We start from the raw sequence: 25,253 nt of genomic DNA, 5'->3' as shown, positions 1-25,253 counted from the left end.
CCACGTAGGTTTACTGAGAAGGGATCAAAATTAACCAAACTAGTTGTAATTGCCCTCTGCACAGAATCTGAAGGGTCAAAGTGTCATCAATGGCACCTTAATCATCTTCTCACTCCCCTTACCCTCTTCACCACAAACAACATTTAGGAATCTCAGCCATGTCCAAGCCAAAGGAGTAGATATGTTCTCAGCTTAGTGATGGCAGTAGTTTGATGTCTGTTAATGCACAACCTGCAATCTTCATTCACAGGGCCGGCCCTAGACTTTTTGCCGCCTGAGGCAAAATTAGAAAAAAAATCGCTCCCCCCCCCCCCCCCCGTGGGTGGTGGGGGGGGGGGGTGGTGCCGCCGAGCTGGAGGGGTAGCTAGCAGAAAGGGGGTATTGGGCCTAGCGGCGGGGAGGGGGGTCGGACCCCCCCCTCCCTCGCCTGGGTCCCCCGATCTGCGCTCCTTCTCCAGCGTAAAGTACCAGCCAACCTGCATATGAGAAGAGGCAACGGGCGGGGGAATCACTCACCTTCCGCGTTCCATCGTGCGCTCCACCGACGTCACTTCCTGCAAGGCCGTCCACTTACAATACAGTGGGCGGCGTTGCCGGAAGTGACGTCAGTGGAGCACGCGATGGAACGCGGAAGGTGAGTGATTCCCCCGCCCGTTGCCTCTTCTCATATGCACGCTGGCTGGTACTTTACGCTGGAGGAGGAGCGCAGATCGGGGGACCCAGGCGAGGGAGGGGGGGGTCCGACCCCCCTCCCCGCCGCTAGGCCCAATACCCCCTTTCTGCCCGCTACCCCTCCAGCTCGGCGGGCGGCCCCAGCGTCCATGGACGGGCGGGTGCCGCCCCCCCAGATCTGCCGCCTGAGGCAAATGTTTCACCCCGCCTCATGAGCGGGCCGGCCCTGTTCATTCAGGTATTGATTTAATCTTTCAGATGCTGTACATAAAAAATGGACAAAAATAACTCTGACACATACCTGTTACCCTGAGCCAGGGGGTAGCTGAAATCCTGAACTGTGGAAGTAATGTAGCCAGAGGAAGTTGAATATTGAAAGTTGAGACGAATCACAGAGGATACATATCCTTTATAGGCAAAACAGAGCTAGGAGAAGAAATAAAGCACTGTGTTTAGATAAGATGCCCCCAGAGTTCAAATTAAAGCGGATCCGAGATGAAAAACTAACTATAACAAGTAACTTGTCTATATATCTTCCCTAAAGTTTAGATAGTTTACACAGCAAATCTAGCTGCAACCAGCTTTAATAGAATATGATTATTTCTTCCTGTGATACAATGACAGCAGCCATGTTGTTTGTAAACATTACACAGAGGTAGGCTTATCTGCACCATCAGCACTCAGACTGTGAAAAAACCTAATCCCCCTCCTCCTCTCTGCCTCTGAAATCTCTGGCTAGTAATACCTCCCCCTCCTCCTGCCCAGACTGAGCTCCCATGAGCCCTTGCTACTGCTAAGGCTCTCTGAAAAACTGTGGGTGGGGCTTTTTTAGTTTATAGGGAATTAGAGTATTAAAACAAAAACAAAAAAAGTATTTGGCTTGAGGAATGCCCTATAAACTATATGTAAGGAACACAATTATGCAATGAGTAAAAGTTCATCTCGGATCCACTTTAACTTACTACTGAAGTGTCAGTCTGTCAAATCATAAACATATTAGTAGAGGCAGAGGAAAAGAAAGGCTGGCACTGCAGGAACTGTCTTCCATCCAAAAAGGTGGAGGGGAGGGGGGGAGGCAGCACAGTCCCAAGCACAGGTGTGTGCACAGTGTGTCTTCAGCGTGCTCAGGCCAAAGTCACGTCTATATACAAAGAGAAGGAGCAGAGCACCGGCACTGCTGTCATACACTTTATTCCAAAATCATTAAAATCGTAAAAGGGTAGGAAACATTATCCATACAAAAATATATATGAAATCACGATGGTGCGGTGGGTGCGGAGGGTGCAAAGCTTTGCACCCTCCGCACCCACCGCACCATCCACAGTCACCTATGGTATGTGATTTCATATATATTTTTGTATGGATAATGTTTCCTACCCTTTTACAATTTTAATGATTTTGGAATAAAGTGTATGACAGTAGTGCCGGTGCTCTGCTCCTTCTCTTTGTATACAAATCATAAACATATAACTTACCTATTGCCACTTCCTCCGAAATTCCATTAACATAACTCAAACCTATTCAAGCTAAGATCACCCCAAACCACTCATTATTATGAGCGAGATTGGGTGGGGCTGGTTGTGGTAGTGGTGGTGGTTGGGTTATGCAGCCACATTTGCTAAGTGGGAGGGCAGTTATGCTGGTAATTATTGTTATGAGAGAGAGAAGTGGTGATTGCCAATTTTTTTTGGTCCACATTTGTGGGGGTGGGTAGCCGGTCTTGCGGGGGGGGGGGGGGGGGGCTTTTGGGGAATAAGGCTGGATCATATGAGTTGGGGGAGGGTCATGGGGTGGGGGGTGGGGGAGCCACAGAGGAAGGTTTATAGAACCTATGGAGGGGAGCCCTGTGAAATTTTTGCAAGGATCACCTAAATGTTTGTAGTTACCCGTATGTGTATCCTCTACTATACTGTGCTGTGGAAGATGGTGGCTCAAATACATTTTTGGAGGAAAATAGAAAATGACACCAACCTGCTTGATATCTGCTTTTATTTTATCCAGGCCGGTGGTTGCATTTTTCAGGTGAAAGCTCGAGAGTCCCTGGCGGGTGGGCTAGATTCAAACAAATGTCTGCTTTTGACCAAACCAGGCTCGGCCTCTCGCCGTCATCCTTGATACAGTTGACAACGGATTGAGCCAAAAATGGTCTGGTCAAGAGCAGACTTCTGTGCCACTGTGTGGAAGGCATCTTTAATTAGGAGTGTCCTATTGTACTTAGGCCCCAGATGTGAGTATATGTACTCATTTTATCTTGGCTACAATTGCTATTAACCTTTTAGCAGCCAAATAAAGTTTTTACGTTATTTGGCTGTGGGGCTAAACTTTTCCTGCTGCTGGTGAAAGGTTCCTTCCCTAGCCTGGCAGGCTAAGCAGAGGATGCAGACTCGCAGAGCGGTGCAGGGAGCTTTTATAGTAGGTTTTTAACAGGTCTCAAAATAACAGATTTGCTAGAATATACATTCCTACCTTCTTAAAGGAAGATACTTTGATAAGACCATATTGTTCTAAAGTTGTTGTCTTAGTTTCTGAATAATCATACAAGACTTGAGGGTTCTTCAGGGAATATCGGCCACAGTATGGTTCAGTCTCAGCAGTCAAGATGCCCCTATATGAAGACTGTATAAAAAGTAATCAGTTAAAGTAACTGGCATTAGATCTTAAAGAGGAACTCCAGTGAAAATAATGTAATAAAAAAAGTGCTTCATTTTTACAATAATTATGTATAAATGATTTAGTCAGTGTTTGCTCATTGTAAAATCTTTCCTCTCCCAGATTCACATTCTGACATTTATTACATGGTGACATTGTTACTGTGGGCAGGTTATGTAGCTGTTTCTAGCTGTTAGACAGCTGTAAACAGCCATTTCCTGTCTGTGAACATTGTTACAGTGTGGCAGTTTGCCCAGAGTACCGCGGTACTCAGAGCTTCTTGTGGGAGGGGTTTCAGCACAAAATCAGTCACACAGCGCCCCCTGATGGTCTGTTTGTGAAAATCATTCTATTTCTCATGTAAAAGGGGGTATCAGCTACTGATTGGGATAAAGTTCAATTCTTGGTTCTCTTTAAGTGTCAACAATGTCCAGTGACCAATATATCGAACTCTAACCACCAAGATATTACAGTGTCTGCGGAGTGAGAAAGCTAATACTGACAATGCTTTCCTGCCATGATGATGATTGTTGGTATAATTATCTAGATGACCAGAATGTGTGTGTTAGCAACTTCACCACTAAGCAATTTTCACATTTCAGTGTAGCTTCCATTCATTCAGCAATTGGGTTGATTTATAAAGCTTTACCATATTCGGTAATGCAGAAAACATTACTGACTTTACCGCGCACTTAGGAAAATGTCAATTCATAAAGGCTGTTCCCGCATGAAAAGCTGAAATTACCGAGCAGTGAGGTAAATTACCGACTTGTGCGGTAAATACCTAAACAAATTTCAGTAAATGTCAATTCATGAAGATTAGAACAGGCGGTAAAGCCATGAAACAATAACATCTGCTTTGAAGTGGTGAAAAGAGTGCCGAGTCTGTGTGAGGAGACTATGCTGGGAGTCGTGACTCACAAGCAGAAGCAGTGAGAGCTGTGACTGACAGGAGCAGGGAGCCAATAGAAACAGCCCCTTTTTTCTGCAAGTCCGAATGATGGAATCTGATAGGACCCGCAGCCTTCTCAAGCAGCAGCAGAGCAATTGGAACAAAACAGGCTTCCACTATATACCTTCAGTGGTTTAACATCTTGGGTCCCTGTTTGAAGATGTGTAGGAGCTACTGGGGAAAATCACCTAAGCATGGCATGTGTAAAGTTTCTTAGAAGTTAATCTAAGCTGTGGCAATTAAACAGCATGTAAAGAAAGACAAATAGACAGATCAAGAGCAGATTCAGAGCAAGCAGAGGCAGTAAAACAAAACATGCACATCTAAAGGGATGTCTGGGATGCCTCTTCTATTGTAATGCCCTCACTCCACGGAACAGATTGTAACAACACAGAGACACTCCACTCCCTTCTTATCTGCTGTTATGAACAGGTTTTTGTCAATGGTCTTAGGTAATTTACCAAACTTCTACTGCACCTGTGAAAATTTTTATGAATTAGCACACAAAAGTCTAAAATACCGAATGCAGATTTTTTTTCACACAGCTTTTTATAAATCGACCTCGATAACTTTATTACTACTTATTACACCTCAAATGATCTATACATTGTTTTATTCGTCACAAATTAGGTGGTACTTTTTGCAAAGAATTACTTTATTTTATATGCATTTTAAAGGGAGTAAGGGCTCGTTTCCACTATAGCAAATCCGCATGCGGGCACTGCACGCGGATTCGCATAGGTAATGTAAGTGGATGGGGCTGTTCCCACTTGTGCGGCTGCGGCAGCGTTTTTTGGTGCGGCAGAAATCTGCACGGCAGGGCCGTCAGATTTCGCGTGCAGAAGGAATGTGCGCGAATCGCCGCTAATGTAACTAATAGTGAAATCGCATGCGGGGTGACCATGCGGTTTTTTACGCGAAATCGCTTGCGATTTCGCATAGGTATTAATGTTATTTCACTCAGGCAGTGACATGGTTAAAATCGCATACAGCCTTACCTATGCGGAATCGCATGCGAAATCGCGGCAAAAACGCATGCGGAATCGCACCCGCATGCGATTTTGTCCGCGGTGGAATGCAGGCGATTCCGCACTGCACTAGTGGAAACGAGCCCTAAGAAGAAATAAATTAAATTAATTTTTTTCTCAGTTTTCAGCCACTATAGTTTTAAAATAAAATGCACAGCTGTAATTAAAACCCATACTTTTTATTTGCTTATATGTCCCGCTAATTTCAAAATTGAAATAATGTTACTAGTACAATTAATTGAGACAATATTTAATTTGGAAATTAAGGTGTGTCTGTGCCGGAACAAACGATACTCCGGTCCCCTGCAGCGAGTCAATTTCGTTATTGCCGACTGGCCAGTTGATGGCCACTGCACCTGCGCAGCCCTGGCCACGTGCCTCCTCGATCACTGACTCGCTGCTGGGGACCGGAGGATCAGTTTGTCCTGGCGTGGCACAGGGTGGCTGCAGGACACTGGGAGAAGCCCCAGGTAAATGAAACTCTTTTTAGGGGGGTCAGTTTAGAATCACTTTACGTGTGTTATGGAACGGTGGATGCTCAGCTCATTGTATAGCACTGTCGCTAGGCAACCCGCCTACACATCAAAGGATATCTTCCTAATGAGTTATGTGCCTCTCTCTGCTCGAGAGAGAACATGCGGCTTGTGCTGAATGAGCCACACGTATCCACACACCCCCTCGTACGTCATCAGCCATGACGCTGAACATGCTGTCATGAGTGACTTCTCTGTCCTCTAGTGGGATTAGAACTAGGTTATGGGGGGGAGCCCAAGCTTACATAGGAAGCGTTCCATCATGGAGACGCTTATAAGGATTTTTCCTCTGGTTACATTTGTGCACGTTAGGCCTTAGAGGAAGCACGGCACATCGGAACGGTCGTCAGGCCATGCACCACCCGGTAACACTTGATAAAGGCCGTAGGCCGAAACGTTGTGTGTTGTTTTGTGCTATGGTTCAATAAATACTGCAATTTGCTTAAATCCAGATGGAGACCCAGCCATCCTTCTTTTCATGCACCACCGGTACCCACTGCCCTTCCAGCACCCCCTCATCTACCACAATAAGTGTACTGGTTACATGTTTTTAACTGTTTATGTATTGTATGCTTATCATTGACAAATAAAGCATAGTAGTACCAAGCCTGTTCACTTCGTCTCTTTGGCTGTTGAATGTAGCCCTATCCCATACATCCCATAGATCCATATCAATCCCTGCCACGCACTGATGAGTACCAGAGAATCCTAAACAGGTTGTCTGCATATTGGGTTGATGTTGCTCTGTAAAATGTAAAAGCTGTAGGTTCACTATACTGTAGGTTCTGGATATGAACCTGGATTCAGCGGCAAAATTAGTTAATTTGCATATTCATGAGTGATGCATCATGGGAAACCGCAGTTGGTCACTTAAAGCTGAATTATCACAAACACCTTCTGTTTTAAGAAGTTACACTGTTGCTTTTCAGTATGAGCTTTTCAGTCTCTTTTAGTCCCCTATACCTTCCTAGTGGTTCTGGGACACCATGAGCTACCTGGGTATTCTGTTTTAGCATGTAAAAGCAAACAAATGTGAAAGTCTAAGTAGGAGACTCTACGTTTAGAATAATTCCCCATTAAAATGTAGATTTTCTTACCGAAAGTGTGAAATCGGTTTCATAGTTCCTGAAGTATTTCACCGATGGGCCCTCTTTTTGTTTGGCGATGACATCTAGACACTGGCCAGAAACCATATCCCACACGGCCGCTTGTACCTGGAGAAATAGTGTTTTAACAAATTATGACAACACAGTTACTTAATTGCTCAGACAGGTGTAGCACTCTTCAGGTAAACAGTGACGATGTGCCAGGTGGATCAGGCAGCACTCCTGATCAACAAGTCCAAAGAAGTAGAAGACCAGCACCATCCAAATGTATATTATTGCTCTTTTATTCAATCAGACATCACAGCACAAAACAACCTCATTTCGGAGCAAGAGCTCCTCTTTCATGCTATGCTGCGTGTGTGCAAACAGTACACAGTACGCAGGGGCAAACACAGGATTTTAAAGGGGAGGGGGGGGATTCCTGAAAAGTCTCCCTCAGCCGCGCACAATACAGTCTAATAATATGGTAGGACATCATGCTGGGTACACATAATTCTAATTCCCATCTAACTGACAGGATCTGACAATTTTTTTCTAGATGCCTGATCTACTCCTGATCGACGAAGGGGTCGATCAGGAGCAGTTCGGATACAGATAATATTTTTAACATGGGTAATGAAGGGGAAAGTGAAGCATTTACTCAGCAGGAGCACAGGGCTGTGCTCATGCCTAGCTCTGTGCTTTGTTAAGTCCCCCAGAGCTGCTCCATGCTCTGTACCAGTGTCGGACTGGGAGGTGGAAAAGCAGAGGAAAACCACCTGCTGGCCAAGCAGCAGTAACCCTGTGTTATCACTCACAATAAAAATCTGCAGCAAGTCTTCACTATGAGCAGCAATACCGGATTACTGCTGCTTGGCCAGCAAATGGATTTCCTCAGCTTTTCCAGCTCCCAGTCCCTCAGTGCTCTGTACACACACTGCTGCTCCATGCTCTGTGCAGACGTTGCTGCTCCATCCAAAGGTAACTGTAGCAGGGAAAGAAAGGGGGCGGTGCTGTGAGCTGCAGGATGCCTGCAGATATTCTGGTGTCTCAACTTGTGCCTGTCCCAAGACACTGCACCGCCCTGGCCTGAGGGGGGATTCTAGGCAGCTGCAATCCCATCTGCGTTTGCCTATGGTACACAGTTACTTAAAAAATATGACTTTTATGTAGGTCTAGGTCTGAAAGAGCACATTTTTTCAAGTTCTGACTTGCAGCAAATTGGCCCAAATGTCGCTGAGCAACATTAGCAAGATCTGCAGCCAGATTTCACTCTTTACACTGAAGTCAGTATTGCCAAGCGACCGACTTCTGCAGTTAACTGCAAAGCCCCCCATACATGCAAGTTCAAGATTAGAGATTGACGACCAATCAGAAGTTTGATGAAAATCTCAGAAACCAACCAGTGTTGATTATGTAATCCAAATTCAAAGCGCACAGTCCTTCAGTTTGTATAAAACTTATTTCACCACTCGTGCTTCAGCACATATTCAGCTTGCTTCACTAACCGGCGCTAAGCCGGTTAGTGAGCCTAAATACATTGTGGGCGCAAACCAGGGCGATAGTAGGCTTGTGCCCACATATTGCGCACAGCCCTGCTCAGCGGTGCGCCAATAATAGTGCGTGGTGCAACGATAACGTTGCACCTGCTGCCCTGTAAACGTCGCAACCCAGTGCGCCGAAAACGGCGCATCGGGTGCCCCTGAAACGGCGCATCAAAGTAAAAAGTTACTTAATGTGCAAAAAGTAGCTTTGTGGGCACTAACAGCCGCGCAAAGTTACATTGCGCATAGCCCCGTTTAGTGCACGCACAGCGTGGTGCACCAGTAATAGTGCGCGGTGCGACAATAACGTTGCGACAATAACTTGCACCCACACCGGGTGCGATGTTTACAGGGCAGTGGGTGCAATGTTATCATCGCACCGCACACTATTACCGGCGCACCACGATGCGCGCTCACTTAGCGGGGCTAAGCGCGATGTAGCTTTGTGCGGCTGTTAGTGCCGGCAAAGCTACTTTGCGTGCACTAAGTGACTTTTCACTCCGGTTAGTGAATCAAGCCCATACTGTGGCCACCACCTGGGAAAGTAAACTTACATGGATCGCCTTCTCTTCCTCACCCTACCAATTTTCCATTGGCAAAAGCGAAATCGGTAGTTTGAGGCGGAGATACTTAAATTTCTTGTGCCTTTTCCTTATGCAAACTGGGACCAGTGCATTGGAGGAAAATACGACTTCGGTGTGTGGACAAGCCTGGATTGTGCTGTGAGCACCTGGGGAGGAGAGCTAACACGCTATGTGACCCTGTGTTTGGGTCCATTTTAATGAGATGAGCACATTTACAGTGCATTACATTAATTGGAATACATTCATTTTTTTTCCTCAGAATTCTACACACAACACCCTATAATAACAAAGTGAAAAAGTTTACTTGAGGTTTTGGCAAATTTATTAAAAAGGAAAAAAACCTGAGAAATTGCATGTACATAAGTATTCACAGCCTTTGCTCAAGACTTTGTTGATGCACCTTTAACAGCAATTACAGCCTCCATTCTTGAATATGATGCCATACACTTGGCACACCTATCCTTTGCCAGTTTCGCCCATTACTCTTTTTAGCACCTCTCAAGCTCCATCAGGTTGGATGGGAAGCTTCGGTGCACAGCCATATTTACGATCTCTCCAGAAATGCTCAATCCGATTCAAGTCTGGGCTCTGGCTGGGCCATTCAAGGACATTCACAGAGCTGTCCTGAAGCCACTCTTGGGTCATTGTCCTGCTGAAAGATGAACCCCAGTCAAAAGTGCTCTGAATCAGGTTTTCATCCAGGTTGTTTCTGTACTTTGCAGCAGTCATCTTTCTCTTTATCCTTGAGTTCCTGCAGCAGAAAAACATCCCCACAGCATGATGCCACCGCCTTGCTTCACTATAGGGATGGTATTGGCCTGGTGAATGGTGATGACTGGTGCCTGGTTTCCTCCAAATGTGATGCCTGGTGCTGTTTACACCAAAAAGTTCAATCTTTGTCTCATCTGACCAGGGACTTTTGTTTCTCATGATCTAAAAATCCTTAAGGTCAGTGCTGCTCGTAATGGAAAAATCTACGCTTACGGATCATTACGCGTAATTTTACGCTATTACGCATTACGCAATTACGGTTACGGCGTAGGAAATTATCTACTGTACATCACTGTAATTACGCGTAAACTTACGCAATTACGCGTAAGGATACCGTAATAAAGGCGCTTACACTACGATGTTACGCGTAGTGCCGTAATGACTATTAATGCGTATTTTTGGACGCATGCGGACGATATGTACGCAATAGCCGTCAATGTGACAGTTATTGCGTACATATCATTCGTATGCGTCAAAACGTACGCTTATACTGAAGGGCGGGAGAAGATACTATTGGTTGCTTAGGATGTTGACTGATTGGCTACTCTTAGAAAATGGGAGATTTTACGTTAGTAATTACGCGTAAAATTACGCGTAAGTGTTCGTAAAATTACGCATGCCTAGCAATTACGGTAGACAGTGTAATTACGATACCACTTACGGTCTTACGCGTAAATAATTACGCGTAAGACCGTAAGTTACGCGTAATGCTTACGCGTAAATTTACATTGAATTACGATGCGTAATTACGCTCATGAGTAATTTCGGCCCAGCACTGCTTAAGGTACCTTTTGGCAAACTCCAGGTGGGCTGCCATGTGCCATGTACTAAAAAGTGGCTTCCGTCTGGCCACTTTACCATACAGGCCTGATTGGTGGATTGTTGCAGAGATGGTTGTCCTTCTAATAGGTTCTCCTTTTTCCACACATGACCCCTGGAGCTCTGATAGAGTGACCATCGAGTTCTTGGTCACCTCCCTGACTAAGGCCCTTCTCTGCCAGTTGTGCAGTGTAGATGGCCAGCCAGCTCTTGGAAGAGTCCTTGTGGTTTTTAACTTCTTCCACTTATGGATGATGGAGGCCACTGTGCTCATTGGGACCTTCAAAGCCACATACATTTTTCTTTAACCATCGCCAGATTTGTGCCTCAAGACAGTCCTATCTCAGAGGTTTACAGGCAATTCCTTTGACTTCATGCTTGGTTTGTGCTCTGAGATGAACTGTCAACTGTGGGACCTTATATAGACAGGTGTCTGCCTTTCCAAATCATGTTCAAAAACTGATTTTACCACAGGTGGACTCCAATTAAGCTGTAGAAACATATCAGGGATGATCAGGAGAAACATGATGCACCTGAGCTTCATAGCAAAGGCTGCAAAATACTTGCCGTATATACTCGCATACAAGCCGAATTTTTGACCCCCAAAAAGGGGGTCAAAAGTTGGGGGGTCAGCTTGTATGCGAGTCTTCCCTGGTGGTCTAGTGGTGGGTGGTCGGGTGGTCCGCGCCCCGCTCCCCCCCTCCCCGCTCCCCCCGCGGCCGCCGCTGCTATTACCTGCTTAGGCAGCGGCCGCTTCCTAATCCGCGTTCCTCTTTCTCAGAGTGTATCACAGCAGCGCGCCTGGCGCTGCTGCTGTGACGATGCAGGGGGCAGGAAAGAACGGTTCCCTTGGTAACGGTGATACAGATCGCCGCTATAGGGAGCCGCGCTCTTTCCTGCCCCCTGCATCGTCACAGCAGCAGCGCCCGGCGCGCTGCTGTGATACACTCTGAGAAAGAAGAGGAACGCGGATTAGGAAGCGGCCGCTGTCTAAGAAGGTAATAGCAGCGGCGGCCGTGGGGGGAGCGGGGGGGAGCACTACCCACCTATGCTGGGCACTATACTGGCTAAACTGGGCACTATACTGGCTAAACTGGGCACTATACTAGCTAAACTGGGCACTATACTGGCTAAACTGGGCACTATACTAGCTAAACTGGGCACTATACTAGCTAAACTGGGCACTATACTGGCTAAACTGGGCACTATACTAGCTAAACTGGGCACTATACTGGCTAAACTGGGCACTTTACTAGCCATACTGGGGCACTATACTAGCTAAACTGGGCACTATACTGGCTAAACTGGGCACTATACTGGCTAAACTGGGCACTTTACTAGCCATACTGGGGCACTATACTAGCTAAACTGGGCACTATACTGGCTAAACTGGGCACTATACTGGCTAAACTGGGCACTTTACTAGCCATACTGGGGCACTATACTAGCTAAACTGGGCACTATACTGGCTAAACTGGGCACTATACTAGCTAAACTGGGCACTATACTGGCTAAACTGGGCACTTTACTAGCCATACCGGGGCACTGTACTAGCTAAACTGGGCACTATACTGGCTAAACTGGGCACTATACTGGCTAAACTGGGCACTATACTAGCTAAACTGGGCACTATACTAGCTAAACTGGGCACTATACTGGCTAAACTGGGCACTATACTAACTAAACTGGGCACTTTACTAGCCATACTGGGGCACTATACTAGCTAAACTGGGCACTATACTAGCTAAACTGAGGCACTACCTACCCATACTGGGCGCTATACTGGGCACTATACTGGCTATACTGGGCACTTTACTAGCTATACTGGGCACTATACTAGCTATACTGGACACTACCTACCTATACTGGGCACTATACTAGCTATATTGGGACACACTGGGGGGCTGCACCAATCCAGCATTTCCTACCCCCGGCTTATATGGGGGTCAATCATTTTTCCCTGTTTTTTTCAGGGGAAAGTTGGGGGGTCGGCTTATATGCGGGTCGGCTTATATGCGAGTATATACGGTATGTACCAATGCTTTCTAAATGTTTATTTTTTATTTTTAATAAATTGGCCAAAACCTCAAGTAAACTTTTTTTCACATTGTCATTATGTGGTGTTGCGTGCAGAAGTAGAGGAAAAAATCATAATTTAATCTTTTGTGGGAAAAGGATGCACTGTGAATACTTTCTGGATGCACTGTATGGCCCATGTGGTGGGCACAGTATATGTGGTGAAGCAAAAGTGGGGAAATACTGTGAGTTTTATACAACCTGACGGACTGTGACGCTGTGAATTTGGATGACATTTTTTATTGTTGAGGCGCAATCTCTTTTGCTGCACGTCCTTTGGGAACACACTGTTTGTGCTGAGTTAACTTCAACCGGATATCTTTCTGTGTACAGGTAGTCCATGGTGAATAATTGAGATAGGGACCATAGGTTAGTTCTAACCATGAATCCTGTTTGTAAGTCGAAACACTGTATCCCCCCCCCCCCCATCCACTGCTTCCATTTTGCCACCCACAGCCCCTTTGTACCTTCGCTCCCCCCTGTGTGCCCCTAATGTGTCTCTACTGCCGTCATTGTGCAACCTGCCCCCCCCCCCCCCGTGTCTCAAATGCGCTCCTGTACCTTCACTGCCGCCTTTATGTCTCCTGTTTCCCCCTGTGCCTCCACTGCCCCCCTTGTGTCTTCACTTCCACCATTGCAACCCCTTTGTGCCTCCTGTGTCCCCTTTGTGCCTCTATTGCTCCCATTGTGCCTCCTCTGCCCCCTGTGCCTTCCCTGCTCTCATTGTGACCCCTTTGTGCCTCCTGCCCCCCCCCGTGCTTTCAATTCCTCTTTGTGCCTCCTGTGTTCCCCTGTGGCTTCACTGCTCTTATTGTGACCCATTTGTGCCTCTTGTATTTCCTCTGTACCTTCACTTTGTGCCTCCTTTTGTTTTCTAATAACTTTTTTTTATTTTTTTTTATTGAATTTTGAGCTGAGTTGGTTACCCAACCATGATAAAAGCAATAGAGTAGTAAATATTTTGATGGAACGGGACAAATGCTATTAAATACATAACTTAATGGACAGTTGGTACATCTTATACCAAACCAAAAGTATGAATAAAAACAATATGAACAGAAACATATTCCCTTTGTGCCTCATGTGTCTGCTCTGTGCACCCCCTCACTTCACCCATTGTGAACCATTTGTGCCTTGTGCCTCCTGTGTCCCCCTTTGCCTGTACTGCCACCATTGTACCACCTATGCAACCCTGTGCCTCCACTGTCCCCATTGTGACCCTCTTTGTGCATACATGGCGTCCTGGCGCAAGGGCTTTTTGGAGCAGGGTGAGCCGGATGACGGCTCACGCTGCCGCCGCACAAACTCGGGGGGGGGGGGGAGGGGAGGGGGAGGAGTCATTTCAACGCAGACGAAGAAGTAATTCGGCGTCCGGCAATCGCATGGGGAGTGGACTACTCATTACTGCTATAGCTGTGCCAAGCTTAGGCACTGCACGGTGTTGCAGCAGGAGGTGCCAAGAAGCCCTGCTTCGCTCTTTGTGCCTCCTGTGTCTCTACTGCACAACCTTTGTTCCACCTGTGCGCCACGCTGTGTATTCTCTGCCTGATTAGTGTCTTCTGTGCCCTACTTACTTACCTCCCATGTTGATCTGGGAAAGCTTACCGAGGTCTTCTCTGTTTCCAGTGTGCGGAAATGACATCATCATCACAAAGGGGGTGACGGATCATTTGTAAGTTGGCTGTTTTGTTACCTGGGGACTACCCGTACTAAAACACATTTTATTGCTACTCCAGGCAACTCTTTTCAGTTCTCCTATCCAGGTGAAGGAGATACCCAGATGCTTATATGTACTGGGTATTCTGAAGTTCCAGTATAAGTATATATTTTAACTTTTCCCCCCTCCTTAGATGCACTTTAAAACGGCTTTTATTTCTACCAGCATGCCACAAATTTATCTACGGCATTCCCAACTTACGTCTGCAGAGGAGGCATTCACAGCCAGGGGTTTGGAGTAGACGTTGTCCCACACCAAGGTGAAGGTTCTCATGTCCGGGACCCCTTTCGTCTGCTCTTCAATAACCACAGTGATGTTGCTTCCATCCAGAATCTGATACGACAGCAGCTTGAAATCCCCTAATTATTGTAAAAATATAAAGAAGTTTACAATTGACGTAAACGGAAAACAGCGTTAGAAACTTATGTATGTGTCTCCATTGGGGAGATTCTTCTTACTTCCTCTTCTTGGGACTTCTGTGGAGCTTTGTGGCTTTAGTATGAAACCTGGTAGCCCCAGCCCAAAAAAATGAAGGACAGCAATAAAAAAAATAGTTAGGGATTGGAACTCTAACTCCTTCTTTGAAAAAATAAAAAATAAAAAAAATGTTTTGACCCTCATAGAGAAATCTGCCCACTGCCAGCTGTGAAGGAGGAAATATTGGAGAGCTGAAATGTGGCATGCAGCAACCAGATTCGGCAACAAGGGTGAGTTAACACCCCCTGATGTGGTCTGCCAGGAGGCCGCAATAGCAGCATAGGGGCGATATACAGGCTGGGAACGCGAACAATCACTCGCGTTCCCATGCCTGTTGGCCGGTGACGGTCAAACCGGAAGTGTTCGCCGGCGGGTGCAGAAGCATCGGAGCGGAGCTGCAAGGGCACCGATCGGCTGCAGGGGGCTGAGGGAAGCCCCAGGTGAGTTAATCTCATTTTTTTGCGTGGCTTTAGGTTCACTTTAAGATCAGGGTATGATTAGAAGAATTTGAACAACTCGATCACATCAAAACTAGTGGCCACCAAACGGGGAGCAACTTTAGACGTAACTTTAGGGGGGCCAGAGCTGTAAGGGGGCCCCAATTACTACTTCACTCTCTCCCATAAAGGGGTCCATCCTTCAGGACAGGTGTTTTTGTGGCTACCCTTATAGGTGTGAAGATTATGATGTCCACACTTGTTTTATAACCCTTGCAAGAAGGGCCTTCAGGCTGTGAGGATCGGCAGGGGTAGGCAAGGGAAAGGGTATGAACATTATGAGGCCCTATCAATGATTAATAGTTACGCCTTTGCATGTAGTTCTTTATACATGCAACGCTTACAATGCCTGTTATGTAAGCAGCATAAGTATTGTATTTATTAAGCAAGTTACATAAATTATGCAAATCCAGTAAACTTAACATGCTTAACCACTTATGCCATCTGTGGCAGTATATCTACGCCCCTCAGGACTTCAGTTCCCGCACAGGGGTGTAGATATACGTCTCCGGCCACAATCACCACTGTGCGCGCTCCCGCTAGCTCTCACACCGTGTTCTCGCAGCTGTCCGTTACCCCGGAGATCAGTGAATAGGAACACAGTTCCCATTCATTGGTCTAAGTGCCTGTGATCAGTGGTCATAGCATCAATGAGATGCTGTGGTCATTGACAAAAAAGAAAGTGCCACATACACACACATAACCTCCTCTGTGTACTGTTCAGTACACAAGAGGGAATAAAGGTGGGGGCAACAGCTAGTGGACAAATAGTAAAATTACACCTACATATAATAATTTATTAAAAAATACATACATTTTCCATTAAAATTAACTACTTACCTTCCACACTCTCCCATAGTTACCAAAATAAAAAAAAATGATATATTGAAAAAAAATGACATAAAAAAATACTTAAATAGTTACCTTAGGGACTGAACTTTTTTTAATATGTATGTCATAAGTATATATTACTGTTAGTTTTTGCAAATATTGGCTTGTAATTAGTGACGGACGCAAAACAGAAAAAATGCACCTTTATTTATTTTAAATAAAATATTTTGCCATACATTGTACTAGGGACATATTTAAAATGATGTAATAGCCGGGACAAATGGGCAAATAAAATGTGTGGATTTTATCCACAGCAGCACGTTTTATTGTAAAACTATAAAGGCTGAAAACTGAGAATTAATTTATTTTTTTCCATTTTTTGTATTATTCCTGTTAAAATGCATTTAGGATAAAATAATTCTTAGCAAAATGTACCACCCAAAGAAAGACTAATTGGTGGCAAAAAAACAAAAAAAAACAAGATATAGATAATTTTGTTGTGATAAGTAGCTATAAAGTCATTGGTGAATTAGTGAGAGGAGCACTGACAGGTGAAAATTGCTCTGGTCCAGAAGGGGGAAAACCCCTTAGTAGGGAAGTGGTTAAAGAGGCACTCTAGGGACTCTTATAGTAGAATACAGTCAATTATTCAGGATACCCACTTTTATGGTAATTTTCCTTCAGCATCACAAACATTTCATATAGCTGTATATTGCTGTAAATTGGTATGTAGTCCCGCCCTTCCAGCTTATAGCCTAGGATGTTTAGCTATGCGGAAATCTCCTCCAAGATTCTAGGAGGCTAGGCATTATTTTCACTGGCTTTGGAATTCTCATAAGTAAACATTCCGCAAATCTGCACCTGACAGGACTAAAGTCACATGTGGTAAATTTCAGAAAGCAAATCAGGGCGAAGAAAGATTTTACAAAGGGCAAACACTGACTAAATGATTTATTAATTGATATTGTAAAATAAATTAGCAATTGTATTTGTTGCGTTATTTTCCCTACAGTTGCTCTTTAGGCTTACTTTTTGAGAATATACCTTAACCACTTCACCACTGAGGGGTTTTACCCCTTGAGCACCAGAGCAATTTTAACCTTTCAGCGCTCCTTCCATTCATTCGTCTATAACTTTATCATTACTTATCACAATGAAATGAACTATATCTTGTTTTTTTCGCCACCAATTAGGCTTTCTTTAGGTGGGACATTATGCCAAGAATTATTTTATTCTAAATGTGTTTTAATAGGAAAATAGGAAAAAATGTGGGAAAAAAATGTATTATTTTTCAGTTTTCGCCCTTTATAGTTTTTAAATAATGCATGCTACTGTAATTAAAACCCATGAAATGTATTTGCCCATTTGTCCCAGTTATAAAACCATTCAATTATGTCCCTATCACAATGTTTGGCGCCAATATTTTATTTGGAAATAAAGGTGCATTTTTTTCCAGTTTTGTGTCCATCCCTAATTACAAGCCCATAGTTTATAAAGTAACAGTGTTATACCCTCTTGACATAAATATTTAAAAAGTTCAGTCCCTAAGGTAACTATTTATGTATTTTTTTTAATTTTATTTTTTTTAACTACAAAAAAAAATAAAAATTTGGGGAGTGTGGGAGGTAATGAGTTAATTTTTAATGTATTACTAATGTATTTGTATATGAAAAATGCTTTAGGGTGTAATTTTACTATTTGGCTACAAGATGGCCACAGTGAGTTTTCGTTTATACGAACTGCAAGCGTACAGGAAGTACGCTTGCAGGAAGTTCAGGGAGGCTGGGCAATTTTTTTTCACAATGATCGCGCTGCTTCTCGTAGAAGCAGCTGATCATTGCGGGGGGCTTAGATCAACGAACGGGAAAGGTTTTTCCCATTCATTGATCTCCGGGCGAGTGGGCGGCGGCGTGCATGAGCGCAGGGGCACGCGGACGAGCGAGCGGGAGCGCGGACAGCGGCGTCAGGTACGGATTTCTCCGTCCCTTGGTGGTAACAGGGTGGAAAAAGGGGCGGAGAAATCCATACCGTGGGGGGTAAAGTGGTTAATATTATTTTAATAAAGATGTTGAAAATATAACAATATGTGATCTTACAATGGCCTAATTTCTGGCAGGATTTTCAAACAAATTACCTCAAGTACAGTCATTTACCTCATGAGGTAATGACATTTAGCAATTCTAGTCAGTTTTTGTCATGTTTTACCTCATGCAGTAAATTACGAGGTAATTTGTGAGATAATTTGCATTCATTTTACCTAAAATAGCTAATCTCATGGAAATTAGGGGGCATGTTAGCACATAATTTACCAATCAGTGTAAGACTTGCCTGTACCTGGAGGTAAAGTCAATTTGTATGCACTTTGCAGTTTTTAGTGAAGTTCCTATTGCTATTTTAGTGTCATTCCTATTCAGGCTGTGTAATAGAAAAGAATAGTAGAAATAAAACTCCAAATATTTACTGGATATTTTCTTCATCTGGGATGCCTATAAATATACTTTTCATAGGTTGCTACATAATCAAATACACCTTCTCCCCCTCAAAAAAAAAAAAAAAAAAATCTTCCAAAGACTATCCTAACTTATGGAAGACAATTAAAGACTAATATAATTTATTTACTGGCTGCATGCTTACCACTGAAATACCTCATGATTTATTATTATTATTATTTAGTATTTATATAGCGCCGACATATTACGCAGCGCTGTACAGTGTATATATTTATCTTGTCACTAACTGTCCCTCAAAGGATCTCACAATCTAATCCCTACCATTGCCATATGTCTATATTATGTAGTGTATGTATTGTAGTCTAGGGCCAATTTTTAGGGGGAGCCAATTAACTTATCCGTATGTTTTTGGGGGGGTGGGAGGAAACCGGAGCGCCCGGAGGAAACCCACGGAGAGAACATACAAACTCTTTGCAGATAGTGCCCTGGCTGGGATTCGAACCAGGGACCCAGCGCTGCAAGGCGAGAGAGCTAACCACTACGCCACCGTGTTGCCCACTTTATGCATTTTACCTCACTTTATGCATTTACCTCATGTTTGGAAATGGAGAAAGATATGTCAGAATTGCTAAAAAAAAAAAAGAAGAAAATACCGCATGAGGTATTTTACCTACCAAAAAATATTTACATCATGTAGCTACCAGAATTGAGACCAATGTGCTCAGTATTGTCTCACCTCTCTGTGAGTTGAAGGTGACGGTGTATACATTCTGTGTATCATTAGTCTGCACATCCACATTTACTGAGTCCGGCTGGATGGACCACAGGTTGTTCAATGCTGATTGGACATCGGCTGCGCTGGCATCGGCTGACAACAGACCTGGGAAGAGTACAAATGTAAAGTAAATAATGAACAGTTAAGTTGATTACTTCTTATACACTCACTGGTCCCTTCATAGTACCTATGCTAGTACTGGGTTGCAGGGATAGTTGGAAAAGCCAATTTCCAATTCTGTGAAAATTCTCATTTCCGCTAATGCCGATTTCTGATTTTCCAAATTTTAGTTTTTACCGATTTCTGCATTTTTGTTTTTACCAATTTCCGTTTTTTACGATTTTCCAATTTTTTTTTCATTTTTTGCATTAATACTTAAGAGTTCAGAGAATGCAGAATTTTTCTGCGGTAAATACGATTTTCATTTACCAATTGGAAATTCGGAAATTTCAATTCCACAGAATCCGAATGAGTATCCCTACTTGGTTGGACACCCTTTTTGTTGGAGCTTAGTATTCTTTACATGCAGATAGGCACCCATTATAACAAGTTAGACCTCTTTACTGAAGAAAAACATGCAGTGATTATATCATACAACACCATCAGGTAATGCAGCTTACTTAGATTACAGAGTGAATACAGGAAATGACAATGCCATAAAGATTACCATCACGTTTTACATACAGTGACATCTTGTGGTTGTTTTACTACACTGCAGTTTACGGTAATAATCCTGTTGATACTTCTAACACTTCTGCCTTCAGTACTGTTTTAATTCTTTACCACAAAGATTCAACAAGGGGTTTTAAACCTTCCTCAGAGATTTTGGTCCATGCTAAAAAGACAGCATCAATCTCACAGCTGCAGCAGATGTGTCGGCTGCACATCCATGATGTGGATATCCCATCCCACCACTCGCAAAGCTGCTCTAGTCTAATGGATCGAGATCTGGTGACTCTGGCCTCATAGTCGAACACTGGCAATCCAGCGCAGGAGACTTGGGCACAGCCGGCACCACCATAGACTGTAATAGGAATTATGGCTATAGCGGTGCACAGTCAGTAACTTCAGCGCTGTCAGAACACGGAGCTGAAGTTACTTATAAAACACTGTAATTCGGCCTCCACCAATAGCTGAAAGCCGAATTATAGTCCTGGTCAAAGCCAGGTTTTGAGACTCAAAAATATTGGAAATGAGAAAAGCTGGTGCTTATGTTTTTATAATAGCAATTTGCATATACTCTAGAATGTTATGAAGAGTGTTCAGATGAATTGCGTAGTCCTTCTTTGCCATGAAAATTAACTGAATCCCCCCCAAAAACCCTTTCCACTGCATTTCATTGCTGTCAATAAAGGACCTGCTGAGATGATTTCAGTAATCGTCTTGTTAACTCAGGTGAGAATGTTGATGAGCACAAGGCTGGAGATCATTATGTCAGGCTGATTGGGTTAGAATGGCAGACTTGACATGTTAAAAGGAGGGTGATGCTTGAAATCATTGATCTTCCATTGTTAACCATGGTGACCAGCAAAGAAACGCGTGCAGCCATCATTGCGTTGCATAAAAATGGCTTCACAGGCAAGGATATTGTGGCTACTAAGATTGCACCTAAATCAACAATCTATAGGATCATCAAGAACTTCAAGGAAAGAGGTTCAATTCTTGTTAAGAAGACTTCAGGGCGTCCAAAAAGTCCAGCAAGTGCCAGGATCATCTCCTAAAGAGGATACAGCTGCGGGATCGGAATGCAGCCAGTGCAGAGGTTGCTCAGGAATGGCAGCAGGCAGGTGTGAGCACATCGGCATGCACAGTGTGGCAAAGACTTTTGGAAGATGGCCTGGTGCCAAGAAGGGCAGCAAAGAAGCCACTTCTCTCCCAAAAAAACATCAGGGACAGATTGATCTTCTACAGAAAGTATGGTGAATGGACTGCTGAGGACTGGGGCAAAGTCATATTCTCTGATGAAGCCCCTTTCCGATTGTTTGGGAAGTGGGACATCAGGAAAAAGGCTTGTCAGGAGAAGAAAAGGTGAACACTACTATCAGTCCTGTGTCATGCCAACAGTAAAGCATCCTGAGACCATTCATGTGTGGGGTTGCTTCTCATCCAAAGGAGTGGGCTCACTCACAATTTTGACAAAAAAACACAGCCATGAATAAAGAATGGTACCAAAACACCCTCCAACAGCAACTTCTTCCAACAATCCAACAACAGTTTGGTGAAGAACAATGCATTTTCCAGCACGATGGAACACCGTGTCATAATTCAAAAGTGATAACTAAGTGGCTCAGGGACCAAAACGTTGAAATTTTGGGTCCATGGCCTGGAAACTCCCCAGATCTTAATCCCATTGAGAACTTGTGGTCATTCCTCAAGAGATGGGTGAACAAACAAAAACCAACTAATTCTGAGAAACTTAAAGAAGTGAATATGAAAGAATGGGTTGCTATCAGTCAACATTTGGCCAAGAAGTTGATTGAGAGCATGCCCAGTCGAATTGCAGAGGTCCTAAAAAAGAAGGACCAGCTCTGCAAATACTGACTCTTTGCATAAATCTCATGTAGTTGTCAATGAAAGCCTTTGAAACTTATGAAAGCGGTAAAAAACCCTGACATAATATTCAATAAAACATGTTTTCCTACTTTGTATATGCTTTTATGCATAAGTATTATTATTCATTTAGAAATTACAAGTTCCCTAAAGTACAGTTTTTCTTTGAGAGCTGCCTTTGCATTTTATTCAACTGGATTTATTCATGTTGTATTGAAGGCAGAAATGCTTTCATTGTCTCTCTGTGTCCAGGAGCTTCTACACAGTCACATTCCTCACTTGATACAATTAAGAAAACACAAGATAACATTATCTACACTTCGGATGCGTCCAGATTTATCTGCACTGAACTTTCAAGCTCTGTGTTTAACTAATTGAATGCTGTTCTAGTAAAAAAAAATGGTGGAAGTATATAATATGCTGTAAATAATTTTTTAGAGCGAAGAAGAAATGCTGGGTTTCATTCCGCTTAAAGTGCTTATAATTTTATTTCAGTACATCACATAAACAACTGAAACAAAGATCTAAAAGCAGTTTAGCAGCAAACTTTGTGAAAACTAATATTTTTGACAGTATCAAAACTTTTAGCCAGTACTCTATTTCATTCCCCAACATCCACGTGAACCTAGAGGGGGAATAGTAATTAACGTTGCCGGGAACTTGTGCAGTAGCAGGATAAGCCATATCGGCTGTATCCTGCGCCCAAGTCTCCCGGCGGTGAATTCTCTCATACGCCTAATAGTGGCCTCTTTCATTACAGTAACTCCATGGCATTGCCCTTATTATAGTTCCCCACTGAAGAACATTGAGCTTATTGTCATGATCAATAAATCAGTGTGGGATTGAACTGATCAACTTGCAATTGAAAATGTCTATACAAATTGATGAAAACATATGGGATATTCCTCACCAATATACAGTAGAGTCTCGGTTATCTGGCACCAATGGGGATCAACTGATGCCGGATAAGAGTGCTTTCTGGTTGCTTGAGACTCGATGTTAAAAACAGACCTAGTTAATACAGTTCTATACCCCACTCTATATGCACACCATGAAGTCTATATTAAATGATAAAATGCAGTAACAGAAAGTATTTTAATGTTGGGAGAGCCATGGAGCCCAGTGTTTAAACACAGCAGAGCCTACAACAAGACTAAGAAGTTGGCCTTCACCACTGAGTACTGCCTGTGATTTGTTCTGGTTAGTTGAGTTCTGGATAATTGGGGCTCTACTGTATATTGAATAGTTTGAAATAACTGGCACACATGGTAGATGTTACTATTGGACTGTGCCAAACAGAGTGGAAAAATCTGATGATATACAATACAATACAATACAATACAATACCATTTCTATGGCGCTTTTCTCCCATAGGACTCAAAGCGCTTAGGCTCTCTCAGATTCAGTAATTAGTAGGATGAAGTATTCACACAACAAAAGTTATATTTCTGCAAATGCCAAACTGAACAGGTGGGTCTTTAGTCTGGATTTAAATACGTCCAGGGATGGAGCTGTCCTGATCTGTTGAGGTAAGGAGTTCCAAAACGTAGGGGCAGCATGACAGAAGGCTCTGGGACCAAAAGTTTCCAAGTGGACTCTGGGTATGACTAGATTATTAGAACCTGTTGATCTGAGAATGTGGGGATTGCTACGTAGCTGCAACATATATTTCATGTATCCAGGGCCTAGATTATTCAGGGATTTAAATGTCAGTAGGCCGATCTTGAATAGGACCCTCCATTCTATAGGTAGCCAGTGAAGGGACTGGCGTTATGTGGCAGTGACGGGGTTGATGCCCAAAGCCCAATCTCCAAGGACATCCACTTAGTGAGAGGTGTAAGGAGAGGAAAAGGAATGGTTTGATGAGGATTACCATAGTCAAAGCACATCTAGGGGTGATCATTACCAGCACAGCACCAATAAAGAATTAATATAGAAACTGAAGCAGGGCCCTATGTGGGCCCCTTAGGTCCAGAGGCCCTGGTGCAGTCTCAATCTCTGCATTTGCTATTGCTATGGACTGTATGTTCTGGTTTTACTTCATACCACTGTATCACTGTAATTACCAATTCTGTATTTTGTATCGATTCTGTATTTTGTCACCAATTCTGTATTTTGTATATTGGTGTATACCATCTGTCCATATTATTATGTACCCCATTTTTGTTTCTTACTGTGTACAGCACCATAGAATATGTTTTGGCACTTTATAAATCAATAATAATAATACCAGCGACATTATGCAGTGCTGTGTTAAACACATAAAATACTTCACACAACATGGGGATAACAGACAGGCTAGAGACCAGACATCCCTAGAAGTTACCATATATACTCGCATATAAGCAGATCCGTGTATAAGCCAGGTACCCACTTTTCCCTCAGAAACCAGGAAAAAGTGATTGACTCACGTATAAACCCCTCCCCAGTATAGCACAATCCACAGTAGCCAGATGTGCCCGCAGTACAAGTCATTCCTTCTCCCCATAGCGAGATTTGCCCCAAGGATGATACAGTTGTGTTTTAAGAAGCCACTAGATGGCGTCATAGATATGAGACACAGCGATTGCCACACATGAAGAATCCCTGATCATTGCACCACTGATAAGTTGCTTGCATGCTCCACTCCACAAGCCAGGGCACAGGGCAGGGGATTCAGGGCACAGACACAGCAGGGTGCCAGCAGGCAAGAGCAGGATCACTAGTGCAAGATCCTTAAGCTCCTCTGCCAGTAACAAAACCAACTTCACCATCTGTTCTGTTCCACTGACTTGAATATAAGCTGGGGGTAACTTTTCAGCACTTTTTTGTGTGTGCTGAAAAATTAGGCTTATACATGTGTATATAAGGTATACCCTCTGTATATATCATAATATGACACAATACCTGTCTCCTCTGCTCCATAGATCAGGCTGTAGTACAATTCTGGACATGGAGGGTCACAGTATTTGGTCACGGTAATTGTTTGAACTTCACCTACAGCTTGTTGAGTTGTTGTCCAATTTTTAAGCGCTATGATCTGAGGAAAAAACAAAAACAAATGTGTACTATGAACACCGCTGTTGGACCTTGGTAATTGAAATCTATGCCCTGTTTAGGATCAGTTATCCCTGCCAGGGCGTAGAATTAAATTACCGCGCAGCACACTCCCACCCCTTCTGCCTATCGTGCCGCTCTCCGGTCCCTGCAGACCACTCCCTCTGCTGTCGGTATGACAGCAGAGCTCCATAAGCTGGTCAAGAG

At 43.7% G+C, this 25,253-nt stretch overlaps 1 protein-coding gene across 1 annotated transcript in view; it reads right to left on the bottom strand.

Moving 5' to 3' along the window:
* Window positions 1-25,253, bottom strand: part of LOC137519451 (fibrocystin-L-like) — a 388,270-nt gene that overhangs the window by 263,963 nt on the left and 99,054 nt on the right. The window contains exons 14-19 of the mRNA XM_068238405.1: window positions 24,897-25,029; window positions 19,422-19,565; window positions 14,632-14,789; window positions 6,932-7,048; window positions 3,139-3,288; window positions 974-1,098 (exon numbers count right to left, since the gene is read on the bottom strand). Of these exons, the coding sequence (XP_068094506.1) occupies window positions 974-1,098; window positions 3,139-3,288; window positions 6,932-7,048; window positions 14,632-14,789; window positions 19,422-19,565; window positions 24,897-25,029 (827 nt within the window). The remainder of the gene's footprint in view (window positions 1-973; window positions 1,099-3,138; window positions 3,289-6,931; window positions 7,049-14,631; window positions 14,790-19,421; window positions 19,566-24,896; window positions 25,030-25,253) is intronic.

The sequence above is a fragment of the Hyperolius riggenbachi genome, chromosome 5, assembly GCF_040937935.1.
Source record: "Hyperolius riggenbachi isolate aHypRig1 chromosome 5, aHypRig1.pri, whole genome shotgun sequence".
NCBI classification, from domain to species: domain Eukaryota; kingdom Metazoa; phylum Chordata; class Amphibia; order Anura; family Hyperoliidae; genus Hyperolius; species Hyperolius riggenbachi.
This window is presented reverse-complemented; position numbering and strand designations above follow the sequence as displayed.